This window comes from Lichenostomus cassidix, chromosome 1 (genome assembly GCF_008360975.1).
Source record: "Lichenostomus cassidix isolate B80296 chromosome 1, HeHo_3.0, whole genome shotgun sequence".
NCBI lineage: Eukaryota > Metazoa > Chordata > Aves > Passeriformes > Meliphagidae > Lichenostomus > Lichenostomus cassidix.
Genome location: NC_139479.1, coordinates 6,956,324 through 6,970,507, shown reverse-complemented (window position 1 = coordinate 6,970,507; position 14,184 = coordinate 6,956,324). Strand labels below are relative to the sequence as shown.

The following is a 14,184-nucleotide window of genomic DNA, read 5'->3' as shown; positions in this document are numbered from 1 at the left end:
ATAGTGTGATAATGATGGATTCATTCCTTGCAAGAAGAGTTTTGGTTTATGTGGCTAAGGATTTATCTAGCCAGTGAAAATTGGGTGTGTCCTGCTTTGAATACTCTGTCCATCTGGACTTGTGCAGTTAAACACCTGCTGTTGAGTTGTTCGTCAGTGATAACTTGACAGAGTATTTAGCAAAAGATACTTTGATAAACTTATCAGCTATTACAGAGTTTGTGTACTAAATCAAGTTAAAATTCTTAAGTTTGAGGGCAGTTTTGCTGAAAACATCTCTAATGTGAGATGCTGAATTTGTGAAAATCAGACATGTTAGTCTCCAGGTCCCTGTGTTAAAGCTGACCTTTTCAATTGATACATTATAGAAGCTACAGGCTGTTTTGATCAAGTTTCTTCTAAAAGAAGAAAACAAAACTGTTTTGTCAGACAAAACAGTAACCTGAAATCAGTTAAATTATTAAAAGTTGTTTTTACTTTGTCTACATGTGAGTATTTTGATTTTTCTTTAGGACAAGATCATCTGTTGCCTGAAGCAGAAGAAATAACTATGATTAGTATTCAGCTTGCTGCTAGATTTCTCTTCACCACAGGATTTCATACAAAGAAAATAGTCCGTGGCCCTGCTAGTGATTGGTATTTTGTCTTTTAACAACAATTGTAATTTTGGAAGTTTGATGTCTGTTAAAAGGTCCCATTTAGATTCATGTGGCAATAGAAGGTGTATGTGGTCTGTCTCCTTTTCCCCTCTCCTCCAAATACATGGTGAAAGGTGTACATGAAAAAGGGGGGGGAAATATGAACAGAAAACAAGGAGAAGAAATTGAGCGTTAAAATAAGCTGCTGAGCTGAACAGCTTCAAATTTAATTTCCAAACAGAGCTTAGATCTGTCTTTTTGTCTGTCTTTTAAAAAGAATAAAAGAATGGAAGCTGTCACTAGCACAAAACTAACAGGTTATGTGTTCTGACAAATTCAGAATGGTTTTTATATTGTTTGAGTAGTTTTAAACAAAGCTCTTTACAACCCGTACTTGTATTCTGTTTGTCAAACATGTATACAGTCTCTGAGACACTGTTGGCAGTGTACTTTATCTACATTGCTATGGGGACTGTGATTCAAATCCACAGTGTGACAGAGTCCCATCTTACTCATTGTAGTCCTTAAGCTGGATTGTTCTCTGCTGGGGAGAGGACTGTGGGTTACTTCTGGTCAAATTGGAGAGAAAACCTAGTACTCATGGCCAATAGTTTATCAGCTGCTAGTAAGTAGTTGTGTAATACGTGGCAAATCTGTACCCCCAATAGCAACTTTCAGAGTAGCTTAAGTTACTCCTGTTATTTTAAGAGATCAAGAAGAGTAAATACTCCTGCTGGAAGGACAGAGTAGTGCAAGATCCTCTCTGAAACAGATATTTTAGTCTTTGGGTATTGGTGTTTCATTCTGTGAGGTTTTTTAAGATCTGTGAATGAGACTGTAAATTCCTGTTAAGTTACATATTTGGTTATGTGTTGTGTACACAGCTTATGAAATCCACTTGTGTCCTCTGCTGCTTACCCTCTTTCCCAGTTCCAGTACAGAGAAGAATGGTGGCTCTTGAAATAAGACCTGCTTTGAGGAGTAGCTAGGGGGTGTAATGCTGTCTTAATTCTTACAGGTGATAGAAATAAAATGCTACAGTTAAGTTTTTAATTGAAGGATATCTTTCATTTGTGATTGCTCATGAGAGCATCACTATAGGAACTACATATTATCTGATTAGAATCATTTTGTGAACACAGATTTGGGGGTCGCCTTTAACACATACTTTCTTCAAACTCTGCAAAAGAACATGTCTGCCAAAATTCAGTAGCATCTGCATTTGGTCATTATCGTGTCATCTCCTGTTTCAGGTATGATGCACTCTGCATCCTCCTCCGTCACAGCAAGAATGTACGCTTTTGGTTTGCACACAACGTCCTTTTTAATGTTTCAAACCGCTTCTCTGAGTATCTCCTGGAATGCCCCAGTGCAGAAGTGAGGGGTGCATTTGCAAAACTTATAGTATTTATTGCACATTTTTCATTGCAAGACGGACCATGTCAATCACCTTTTGCCTCTCCTGGACCTTCCAGTCAGGTATCTAATTTTCTAGTGAAGAGCTTTTGGAACTTACTCTAACTTCCTCATTATAAGTGTTTAGTGTAAATTCTGGAGTAGATGCATCAGTGTTGGCTGGAAAGCTGTACAGCCCATTTTGCACTACAAAACAGGATGTAACTGAAACAGTTAGACAGTTGCTGTCAGAGGGGTTCGGTTTCCCCTCATTTGTAAGTCTCTTTGAAGGCCTAGTGAGAGCTTTGAGCTGGGAGTGTGAAATCTGCAAAATAGAAGCAGTGGCTGTTTTAATGAAGTAATGCCTAGGGAAGCAAATCCTTGTTTTTACTTAGAAGTTCAAAACAAACAAGCCACCACAAAGAAACAAACACTAATCTGAAAACTTGCAGGAGTTCCCTAAGTTTTCATCCCCTGTGTCTTGCAACAGTGAAATTGTCAAAAATTGTAAGTTAGTGTAGGAGTAGAAAGTGAATTGCCTAATTTTACACACCTAGAGCTGGCAAAAAAAAATAGGCGTACCTCTTATTGTAATACTTGTGATAACAGTTTTCTTGTTTGGATTCTGTTAAAAAAGATCGACCTTTTTGAGTCTTTGCTTTGTCATGTTTTTAATGTCTGGAGTAAGACACTTTTTGCTTACAAGGTTCCACTTACCTTCTCAGAATGTTTTCAGTACTATGTCCAGCAAAAGAATTTGTGTTAAATTTAGGCTACACAGGCTCAGGAAGTGTTTTGTATTGTGAGGTATTTGAGATACACCTGTAGAGGTGATTTGGTTGTCTTAGGCTACAGAGTTAAGAGTGGAATTGCATATGTGTTTCTTGAGTATTTAAGCCTATCTGCTGTTGGAAAAAAAGCCCATTTAAAAGTTTCTATATCTGCATCATTTCTTGGGCTTACACAGTACTGAGGGATGGGAGTCTCACTCCCTGTCTGTCTGTCTGTGTCTTTTTCTCTCTGTGAGACACAGAGGGCTGACCAGCTGCTTGTACTTTGGAGCTTGTATGAATCCCATACCTTTTAACCAGTTCTGTTTTCTATCATAGTAAAAATTATAAGCTAAATAAAGATATGATAGGTTCAGTCACTAACATCAGAACTTCTTTCTTTCTGTAGGCTTACGATAACTTAAGTTTAAGTGATCACTTACTGAGGGCGGTACTGAATCTTCTAAGAAGGGAAGTATCTGAACATGGGCGCCACTTGCAGCAGTATTTCAATCTGTTTGTGATGTATGCCAATCTAGGTAAGCAGATTGCTTTTACTGATGACACTGGAATAAACTGGGGCTTTATTAATGATACAGTTACAGGGGTAACAGCAGGAAAATCCAGTTTTCCATCCTTAAGGGCAGATCGTTATCGTTCCATGTCATATAAATGCTCCCTAGATCTGTGTTCCTCCACTTTAGGGTTTGGGGCTTCAGTCTCCCTACCATCCTTGGAAGATAAACATGAGAAGCTTGGAGCAGTAAGACAGTGTCCTGCTGGGATAGGGTGGGGGTGAAATTTTATAAAATACTTGACCATTGCTGTTTATCAGCTCATGCAGGAAGTAGACAATTTTAAAGGAATTTAATTTCCTATCTCTAAAATTAATCTAGGCAATTATGTTAATTTAATTACACCTATAATGTCTGTTGCTTTCATATACTTCGCCTACCAAAGCATTCTCTGTCTGGCAGGTTTCTGTCATGACCCCCAGAGCAGAATTAGTGTCATTGCAGAGAAGAAAGTTGGAATTCTTCTGCTCCAACTTCTCTTTTCCTCTTCACTAGCTTTTCACATTCAGTGCAGTTGAGGCCTCTGAGTAGGAGAGCACTCAGAAGCCACATAGGAAAATATAATTTTATTTATGGGTCTGATCATCCTCACAATCTACTCTGCAGAGATAAATGTGGAAATACTAATACAGTAAGCATTTGTCCTTAGCTTACTACTGTAATCTGAAGGCATCTGTATGGATGGAGAGTTCATTCAGCAGAAACCACAATAACATCATTCCTGCATTCTGTGAAAAAGATTAAATTGACTGACATTTTGAGAAATCAAATAGTAAATTGTTCACATCAAAGTGAGAGGTCAGTTCTACAGAGGATGCACCTAGAAAACTATCTAGCATAATCAGAAAAAATGCCATAAAAAACCCACTTATTCTCCTCCTTATCAGAAAGATGGAAGGTAAGGTCCAGTTGTATTTCAGAGTAAGAAAAAACTTGGAAATTTACGAAAAATCATGACTTTTAACTAAAGCAAAAAACAGAATGCAAGAGGGGACATAGTGAATTTCCTGGTAAGTACTTGTGTAGTATGTGCAAGGTATTCTTGCAGGTGTAGGTTTGAAAATTATTTGGTTGGTTGGAGTTTTGGAGGTTTTCTTACTGATTTTGTCACTTAATTTACGTTTATTAGATTGCATGGCAGAGTTAGAAATGTCTTAAGTTTGATGTGTCTAGGACATGATGGAAAATAACAAAATTAACTGTGGAGATTGTTCTTCCTGTCCTAGGCCTCACGATAAAAGGATTAATTCATTGTCCAAAAGACTTCTCTGAGGCTTTGCTATTAACACAGATGCTACTTGGGGGTTGCTTAAGTGCTAATGAGCACTGTGAAGAAATTGTAGTAATTCACAACTCTCCTTCAATGTGATTTTTCAGCTGTACATAATTTTCTTGTGCATCTTTATTGATTTGATTTTTTTTTCCCCAGAAAATATAAGTGGGTTTTAATAGAATACAAGAAATGAAAAGTTGCAAGTCATGTAAACTCTTGTTATTTTTCTTCTAAAAATTCTAAAAATAAAGTATTTCCAGTGCCAGAAATAAGTGGGTTTTTTTCCTCCCTGCCCAATAAAGGTGTAGCAGAGAAGACACAACTTCTGAAACTAAATGTTCCTGCAACCTTCATGCTTGTGGCTCTGGATGAGGGTCCAGGCCCTCCAATTAAATACCAGTATGCTGAGCTGGGGAAGCTGTACACCGTTGTGTCACAACTGATCCGCTGTTGCAACGTCTCATCGCGGATGCAGTCTTCTATCAATGGTACAGTGAATTTTAAGTTTGCTTTAGATCCATTGGCTATATCAGTAAATGTCTTTTTGTGCATGTTTAGCAATTATTTATGAAGTGGATCAGCTGGAAAAATGTTTTCCTTTTATGTTTAGCAACTCCTTTCATTTAAAGAGAGAAATTTGTTTGTCATAAACAAAACTGATTTGTTACACTAAAAAGACCAAGACAGAAATCTGTTCTGTGTTTTGTGTTGCTTGGCTTACTCCTTAAAAATACAGGGAAATAATTAGTAGAGTGGGAGGTGGTTCATTATAAAATAGTAATGCTTTTAGGATAGTTTAAGCCCATTGTAAAGAGTTACACAAAGATGTTTTTATCCTGAGTAGGCAATAAAAAAATGGACTGTAGGAATAATCTGTACAGGAAAATCACCATGGCAGTTTTTGAGATAACTAATAGTGCTTACCACTGAAGAGATGTCACATTGTTTTGGGGAGCTCTTGAACATGATTTGGTGCTTGTTCACTCTCGAGACAGCAAACAGAAGCCAGCACTTCAATTTATAAAAGATAAAGAATCAGCTAGAAATTGATTAACCACAGTATAAATCATTAACATTTCCAGTAGTTGGATAGAGTGCAGTTATTTTTGAGAAATGGTGACAGAATATTGGGCCATGTGGACTTGATAGCCTGTATCTGTACGCGTTCTGCTAAGCATATTTTAAAAAACCTAATTAGAAATCTGTAGAGAAGCTATTTAATGGCAAACTCATTACAGCTTGATGTGTCAGGCTATAAAGTCAATAGGCTAGACTATGCTATAGTGAGATTAATGAACTGAAAATTTTACTGTGCTGTAATAAGCTTCAGAATCATTTGGCAATTTTGGCTGGGTTTTTTTCCAGTGCATTACTTGAAGTTTAAACTGAGAAGATACTCTACCTGTGAAAAATAGTTGTATATTCGTTATTCATAATATTGTACTAAAAAAGATTATTTGTATGAACTTTACTCCGACTACTAATTATTATTACTATTTGCATAATACAGTTATTTTTTGCTTCAGTTTATTAAGCTAGAAAACTTCTCCCATGGACTTCCAGGCATCTTCAAACAGTAACTCAAAACACTGCTAAATTAAGGAACTTCAGTAGCAAATCAACATTCTTTCACTACACAAAATGAAGCTGACTAAATAAGGTGCATTAATTACAAAAGTATATTTATTCTCTACACTTCAGAGATTCAGATTGGACTGTTATAACACAGATACTCCTCTGAACACTTTTGCATTGTCTTGTGAAGTAAACAGACATTATGTCCTTAAAATATGATTTGGGCTGTGTTACACAAGCAAGTGAAGCAGATAAATTCAGGAGATAAGAGGATTTCACTGAGGAGTCTCAGTGATTTCTCCTCTTGCATATGAACATGTCTCCAGCTGTTCTGCTTGGTTGTCACTGCATAATCTTATCAGAGAGGGAGAAGTGGCTCTCTCAGCCAGCAAGTGTCAAGCTTCACAAACAGAAAAATTAGTTATTTCATAACATTTTTTTTTTCAGAGAAAGTCAGCTGTTAAGGGAGGGTTTGTGTTTTTTCTCCATCTGTGTCTTGATGAGTTAAACCAATTTATATTTTGGAGTGCCTACATTGAAAGTACTTCAGCACCTTTTAATCTGTAATAACTGTTTGTTCCAGGTAATCCCCCACTTGCCAACCCTTACGGTGATCCTAATTTATCTCAGCCTATAATGGCACTTCAGCAGAACGTAGCAGATATTCTGTTTGTGAGAACTAGTTATGTAAAGAAAATTATTGAAGATTGCAGCAACTCTGAAGAGACCATCAAGTTGCTTCGTTTCTGCTGTTGGGAGAATCCTCAGTTCTCTTCCACAGTCCTCAGTGAACTACTTTGGCAGGTAAAAAAAGAAAAGGCCTTTGACTCTTGAAAGAATCGTAATAAAAATCACTTTACTGATATTTTGCTAGCCATGTATTTTACAGTTTAGGATAACCTTTGAAGATAACCTTTGAACACTGCCTAAAAGTACCAATACCAGTGCAAAATGCTGTTTTGTAACTTTGCTTTTCTAAAGGTATTCTTTAAAGTACTTTCTTCAGCACATCATGTCTGGGGCTTCAGATCAATTGTGTCAGAAAGTCATGAAGAAACATTTTGTCCTTTACGTAACCTACTATATTTAAAAACAAAACAAATCAAACAAAATTGCAACCCACAAAACTCCTGACACAACCAACACTTTCTAGAAAAGAGGTGTTATATCTTGAAATATCCTTTGAATTACAGTAAGCTTCAAATTAATTATGTTCTTGTATTTCACTGTGTAAGCTGCATGCCTCAAGGAATACTTCCTTATGCTCTCTACATTTTCACTTTTTAGGTTGCATATTCATATACATATGAGCTTCGACCTTATTTGGATTTGCTTCTGCAGATCCTGTTAATTGAGGACTCTTGGCAAACTCACAGGTCAGTATTTACCTGTTTTTCTATAATTCAATATTGTTCTGTACAGATTGTTTGTCCAGTGGTTCCGTTGGTAATCTTTCAACAGGTTTGTTTTAAATAGGTATTAAATCAAAATTCACAAGTAAAGCTTTTCTTTTGTGGTTTCATCTGAAATTTTGAGATAGGTACAATTTTTCACCTTGACCTTCCTTACTATTGAGAAATTTGCTACTTAGTCCTACAAAGCCAGGGTTTTTCACATACAAGAGAATGTGCTGTTTAGGTTAAACTCAGTGGTCTTCCCTGTGAGGTGCTAAGATTGCTTCTTAGAAATATCTCCTTCAGGTGGGTCAGGAGACTGACCAGCCCAGTGACAGCCTGGGCTTGCTCAGGGCCACATCAGTTGTAGGAGAGGTACCAAGACATGCATAAAGTGTGGCCAAAAAGTATATTTCACACATAAGTATTCTCTATGTGATCACATTTCAAGAGAATTACAACTTCAGCATATTACATATTAATCCAGTTTAAAACCTAATTTTATATGTATACAGAACAAAGGTTTGAAAGTTGAGATTAAAAACTGTATTTATTGCAAATACTATTTGTGACAACAGTCAATTGTTCAGAAGTTTAATATAAAAGTAGTAGGTGAGATAACACAAGTGTCACCAGTATGGTACCTGTCAGTATTTCAAAAATGTCACTGTTTCATAATAAGCAATTTTAGATACTTGATTTACTAAATCATTTCCAGCTGTGATTCATAGGACAGCTCAGATACTTTGAGTTGAGAGCACACTTGTTGGGTTATGGGAGTAGACTCCTGTCCTTAGCTGTGGAAATAAACTGCTGTTTTAGGATGTTACCAATTGCCTGGCCTTACTTCAGGAGAGGCTCAAAGGAGATGGTTGTCTGCCTTAACCACACTCCAAAACATGATGACTGAGTTGCAGGGATTTCTTAGTCTTCTCTATAGGAATTACAGTTTAGGTGAGGGACTGTCTGCTGGAACTGCAAGATCCGTGCTGCTGCCCCTTGGCATCAGACCCAGTCTCTTAAATTTCTCTTGATTTGACTAGTTCAAGTGCCAAGTTTGGAATAATAATGGTACAAATGCCATTAAGTTAAACTGAAGTAAAGCTCATCATTGCTTTACAGATGGAGCTACTAGGGCTATGAGGAAAGGGGCAGTTGCTTTTCCTACCTAAGTGTAGCTCTTTGAGACACCAGTATAGGTTCTGTGCCCCCTCTGACTTTTTTTCAAGGCCAAAAGTATGTCAGTTCTGGGTTTTTGCACAGCTTCAGGGCACAGAAACTGAGCTTAGTTCCAGGGAATGCCCAATCCCTTATCCCTGTGCACAGATATGTACCATTCATTCCCCTTCAGAGGAGCAGCATGTAAAAGGGTATCTTTGAGAAGCATAACTGAGTGTAAGTAACCCTTCTGTTGAGGATTTAACTGTTCAATTCTGTAAGGACCTACTGAGTTAACAAGGCTATTTTGTAAAGGCAATGATACTTTAGGAATAAAAATTAAACTCTTGATTACTGTGACTAGAATTAATCATGCTTGCATTTTTTATATATCTTGTTCAGTTATATTTTTAGCATGTTTGGTAACATTTGAACTGTTTCATATATGACATGTCAGGTTAATTTTCTGGTTTTAAAAAACCTCTTGCCTAACACCAGAAGTCAGAACATCAACTGTCTCTTTTATAATTACATTGTATTTAGAGCCTTAATTCAAATGATAAAACTGTTTTAATACTTGAAGTTTTGTTGTTGTTTTGGTTTGTTTTTTTTCTAGGATTCACAATGCACTTAAGGGAATCCCAGATGACAGGGATGGACTTTTTGACACCATTCAGCGCTCTAAGAATCATTATCAGAAAAGAGCTTACCAGTGTATAAAGTGCATGGTAGCTCTCTTCAGCAACTGTCCTGTAGCTTACCAGATCCTTCAGGTGATACCTTTTATTCTGTTTCTTGCTACTTTTTCCCCAGTTCTCTGTTCAATTAAAAAAAACAAATACAAACCCCACTATTACTCAGTTTTTAACACCACAATTAAATTACGACTTCCAGGTACAATTCATTTGAACCTTCCTGTATCAGGAGGTCATTATGTTGGATTGAAAGCAATTTGGTTAAATTCACACTCCTTTGCAGCTGTGATGCAGCTGCAAATCTGCAGACTTCATTTCATTGAAGTTTTCTTTGGGGAAAAAAGGATATTTGGGACTCTTTTAAACAGCAGCTGATGGGTTGGTGGTCTGTTCTCTGATAGCTGATGTATAGGAAAGGAAAAATACTTCTGTTTTCAAGAATAGGGGAAATAATTGTGAATTACTCATTTTCCATCTGCAGAGCAATGGAGATTTGAAGAGGAAATGGACCTGGGCAGTGGAATGGCTTGGAGATGAGCTGGAGCGTAGACCATACACTGGCAATCCCCAATACACCTACAATAATTGGTCTCCACCTATACAGAGCAATGAAACATCAAATGGCTACTTCCTAGAGAGGTCACACAGTGCTAGAATGACTCTTGCAAAGGCTTGTGAACTCTGCCCAGAGGAGGTAAAGAATTCATTTGACTTTCAATAAAAAAATGGAGTTAAGTGCTTCTGTAAATACTTAACCTTAGCAACAGTCTCCACTTATTAAAGAGGAAACACATTTCCTAAGTGTTTTATAAATATGGATTTATATTTTTGGTGACTTCAGTTACATACTCCTGTGCACTGTTCAGTTTTTATTACTGTTCCTGTAGGCATCTGTCACTTTGAGAATTAACAGTATAGAATTGAAGTTGACCATTTAAAGTAGATTATGAATTGGTCTGTATTTCCAGTAATACATTGATATGAGGAATTTTTATTTAGTGCGATACAATTATAGGTGACAGGGTGGGGTGGAATTTTTCTCTAAGTGTCTAAAACATGACTCCTACATGTCTGAATCACACATAGGATTGGTTCTGGCTAGAATAATTGTAACGTGTTTTACCTAAGTAAATTAATGGGCTTTTTCAAACTTCAGGAACCAGACGATCCTGATGCCCCCGATGAACATGAGTCTTCTCCACCTGAAGATGCCCCACTGTATCCCCATTCACCTGGTTCCCAGTATCAACAGGTAAAAAGCTCTGAGTTGAACTATTTATTCAGAGTTTCAGGTTTGCTTTTTTTAGCAGTTGTGGTAACTTAAATTATAGGCATTTAGCCAGAAGCATATTATTGTCAAACATCATATTTGGAGGAATAAAGGTACACCTCCATTTTTCCAGGAGGAGTTTCACCATCAGAGCTTCAGGTGAGAATTTTATCAGATCAAGGATTAATCATCCACAGAAAGAGCAGAAAGATCAATGCCATCATAGCCTAGTGCATAATGAATTTGATTCTGTTGTATTTACTGACATGGATAATACTTTGTGAGTCGCTTTCTTGTTTTCAAATATAAAATCAATTCTCAAGGCCTGAATTTGGATAACTGGAAGGCTTTTGGAAAAAAGCAGATGGCTTCGTTGCTTTGTAACTCATGCTATGAGCACTGATCTCTAAATCTGAAATATATCTAAAATCCAAATCTATTTTTATGTTAAATGGGTGCTTTGTTAATACTTTCCAGTGGAAAGTGAGATCTGGAAGAAGTCATAAGCAGGGTCTTTTTCTTGAATTGACCAAATTATTAGATCCCTCACATAATTGCCAATTTTTGTTCCAATTCATTTTGTGTATTCCAAATCTGCTAATTTAATTTCCTTTCCTGCCCAAATCCGTTTTCCTCTCCATCTTGCTTTCCTTACTTGATGTTCACAGCAGAGCAGTTGGTAAGTCATGCAGATTTTCCCACTCCTTCCTGAGCTCCTGAGTTCAGACACATTCTGTAACCTCACCATTGCCCTTGTCATGTGTTCACTTTCTTGCAAGAGATGGCATTTCTCACTAACACACACACACAATCCTCATACTCTTAGTTCTCCACAAACTCTGCAAAACAGTAGATAAATGAGGTGTTTTCATTTGCCAGATCTGTGTGTGACTTTTTAAATTGGGACGGAGCATTTGCAGGAAGCTGATGGTCTAGATTTCATTCAGTTCTATAACGTTGAGGTTCCCCCCTTAAAAATTAAAATTTGCTGCATAAATACAGGTTTGCTTTTTCCATTGTTTTAGGGGGAAAGATCAAGTTGGTTGAATCTGTTAATAAAACATGTGCACGGTTAAATGTGGCAGCACATAGGCAACCTCTCTTGGTCTCCTTTTTCCTTCCTCTCTGCTTTTGCTTTGCATGTAACTGTTTGTTATTCAAAAGCTGAGATTACTGTTTCAACTGAACCTTTTATCTTTACAAGTTGAAAGTTTGTTCCCCTTATGTGTAAATCAGCAAGGTAAGTGCAAGCTGTGAATCAGAGGAATGAGGCAACGGGGATGTGTGTTCATGCAGATATAGGGACATGAGAAGCTGGTGTGCTTGAGGATACTTCCCAGAGTTCTGAGTGGAAAGGGGAAAGCAGGGAGTCAGGAAAGAGCCCAGAGGTTTAAATCCCTTTGAAATGTTTGTGCTTTGTTGCAGAATAACCACGTGCATGGACAGCCATATACAGGCCCGGCAGCACATCATATGAACAACCCTCAGCGAACTGGCCAACGAGCACAAGAAAACTACGAAGGCAGTGAAGAAGTTTCCCCGCCTCAGACAAAAGATTAGTGAAATGCACATAATCAATTAACTTGCTCCATCAAGACTGTGCACCCAGGCCTTACAGTCCAACCTTTCTCTGTGTCTGGCTAATATTTAAAACTAGAAAAACTATTCCTAATCAACATGGAGTGGAAAGTCTATTCACTGTCTTATCTGCAGAAAATTGCTGTCAATATATAACCCGCCTGCAGTGGAAAGTGTATAGTGTTTTGTAATAAATGGCCTGATGCTAATGTGTAAATGGCAAAGGTGTATATAGTATATTAATGTTTGACTGTTAATTCTTGAGCAAGAAACATTTTTTTTTGTCTTGATGAGACTCACAGATCTACAAAAACAAAAAAATAATTTCTTGATATATCTGCTGCGCTCTGCAACCAGTGTTGCCTGCCTCATGGCAGTTGGATCAACTCCTTTACGAAAAAGCCTATCCATGTCAACCACAAAAATAGTTTCATGTTAATTCTTTGCCACTGGAGTCGATTTTACTATGAGCAACGTAATGGCTGGTAACCTTTTAATTATTTGGTTGATGTGGAAAATTGGTGATGTAACATTGTTTCTAGATCTTTTTTCATTGCCTTTTTCATTCTGGTATTAGGTTAATCACTTTGAAGCTATAGTTATGCTGTAACATTTAGCATGGCTTCACACCAAGTTAGTGTAGCCAATGAGAGGAAAAAAAAAAAAAAAACAAACGTGACAGCAGTTGTCCCAATGTGACAACTGTATTGCTCAGAACTTTTTCTTCTTACACCTAGACTATAAAATGGGGAGGGAAAATGTGACAAACAAGTGGTTTTCAGTTTCACATATGTTCCTCACATCTGATGTTTGACAGTTCTCTCTCTGGGTGGGATAAAGAACACTTAGTTTTCAGTAATAGGAATTTAAAAGATTTAAAACAAATATGCAAAAATTTGCTATGCCAGGATGCCTGGAGCATAATAGACTGTATTTGGTGTGCTTGTTTTGTTTCTTTGGTAGAGCTTATTAGATAAACTTCTAACACTTTCCTTCTACTGCATCCCAGTGAAGTGGAAGTCAACAAAATCACAGAGTACTTGTGAGTGCCACTGCACCAAGTTAACTTGCTGGTTTTCTGCTCGTTCACAGTTCTACTTGAAAGCGAGAATTGTCTTAGCTCTTTATCCATTATACAGAAAATCTTAACATTAGAAGCAGGGTTTAAATATAAAAGAAACTACTGGTTAGTCAAATACAATTCTGAGGTATCTCTATTCCAGAATAAACATTTGTTTAAAGACTTAAAGAAACGCATCAGTAAATACTGTATTTAAATGAAAATTGGTAACTTGAATGTGTGTAATTTTTTTGGAACCTGTCTAAAAACCAAATACCCCTGCAAAACAGATACAGCCCACCCTATACTATTTAAATATTTTGCTGTTTTATTTTATAGAAATTATTTTGCTGAATTCACAAATAGAATTTGATTTAAGAAGAATGTTTTGTCCTGTGGTGTGTGTTGTTTTTTGGGGTTTTGTTTTTTAATGGACTGCACAGAAAGGTGAATTCTGTGCAGTGGCACTATGCTGAATTCTGGAACAACAGTCACATTGAGATTCTGTGCACAAAAAGAAAAAAAAATTGGCCCTTAAGAATAAAATAATCAGGACAATTACACTGTAAAAGTTTCTTAATGTGATTTATCTTGTACTTTTTGTATGTTTTTATATATACATATATATATTTAAGAGCACAAGCTTGATGGTGTTTTTTACAAATGAGTTGATAGAAACAAAGCTGCTTATCAAATTAAAGGTCTGTAGTTTTGAAACGAACAATGGAAAATTCAGTCCAAGTGCATTCTTAGGCATTTAGTGTAACAAGGGAGGGACACAGAAGATTTTTGAATATGCTGTG

The 14,184-nt window shown here is 36.9% G+C and overlaps 1 protein-coding gene across 2 annotated transcripts in view; it reads left to right on the top strand.

The window, feature by feature from the left end:
* USP9X (ubiquitin specific peptidase 9 X-linked) overlaps positions 1-13,952 on the top strand; it is a 93,896-nt gene extending 79,944 nt beyond the window's left edge. For both annotated transcript variants that reach the window (XM_085048934.1, XM_085048924.1), the window contains exons 36-45: positions 513-636; positions 1,892-2,117; positions 3,213-3,342; positions 4,954-5,139; positions 6,810-7,030; positions 7,514-7,602; positions 9,395-9,551; positions 9,955-10,167; positions 10,630-10,725; positions 12,169-13,952. In XM_085048934.1, the coding sequence (XP_084905060.1) occupies positions 513-636; positions 1,892-2,117; positions 3,213-3,342; positions 4,954-5,139; positions 6,810-7,030; positions 7,514-7,602; positions 9,395-9,551; positions 9,955-10,167; positions 10,630-10,725; positions 12,169-12,303 (1,577 nt within the window). In that variant the 3' untranslated portion in view covers positions 12,304-13,952. The remainder of the gene's footprint in view (positions 1-512; positions 637-1,891; positions 2,118-3,212; positions 3,343-4,953; positions 5,140-6,809; positions 7,031-7,513; positions 7,603-9,394; positions 9,552-9,954; positions 10,168-10,629; positions 10,726-12,168) is intronic.
* The last annotated feature ends 232 nt before the right edge of the window (positions 13,953-14,184 follow it).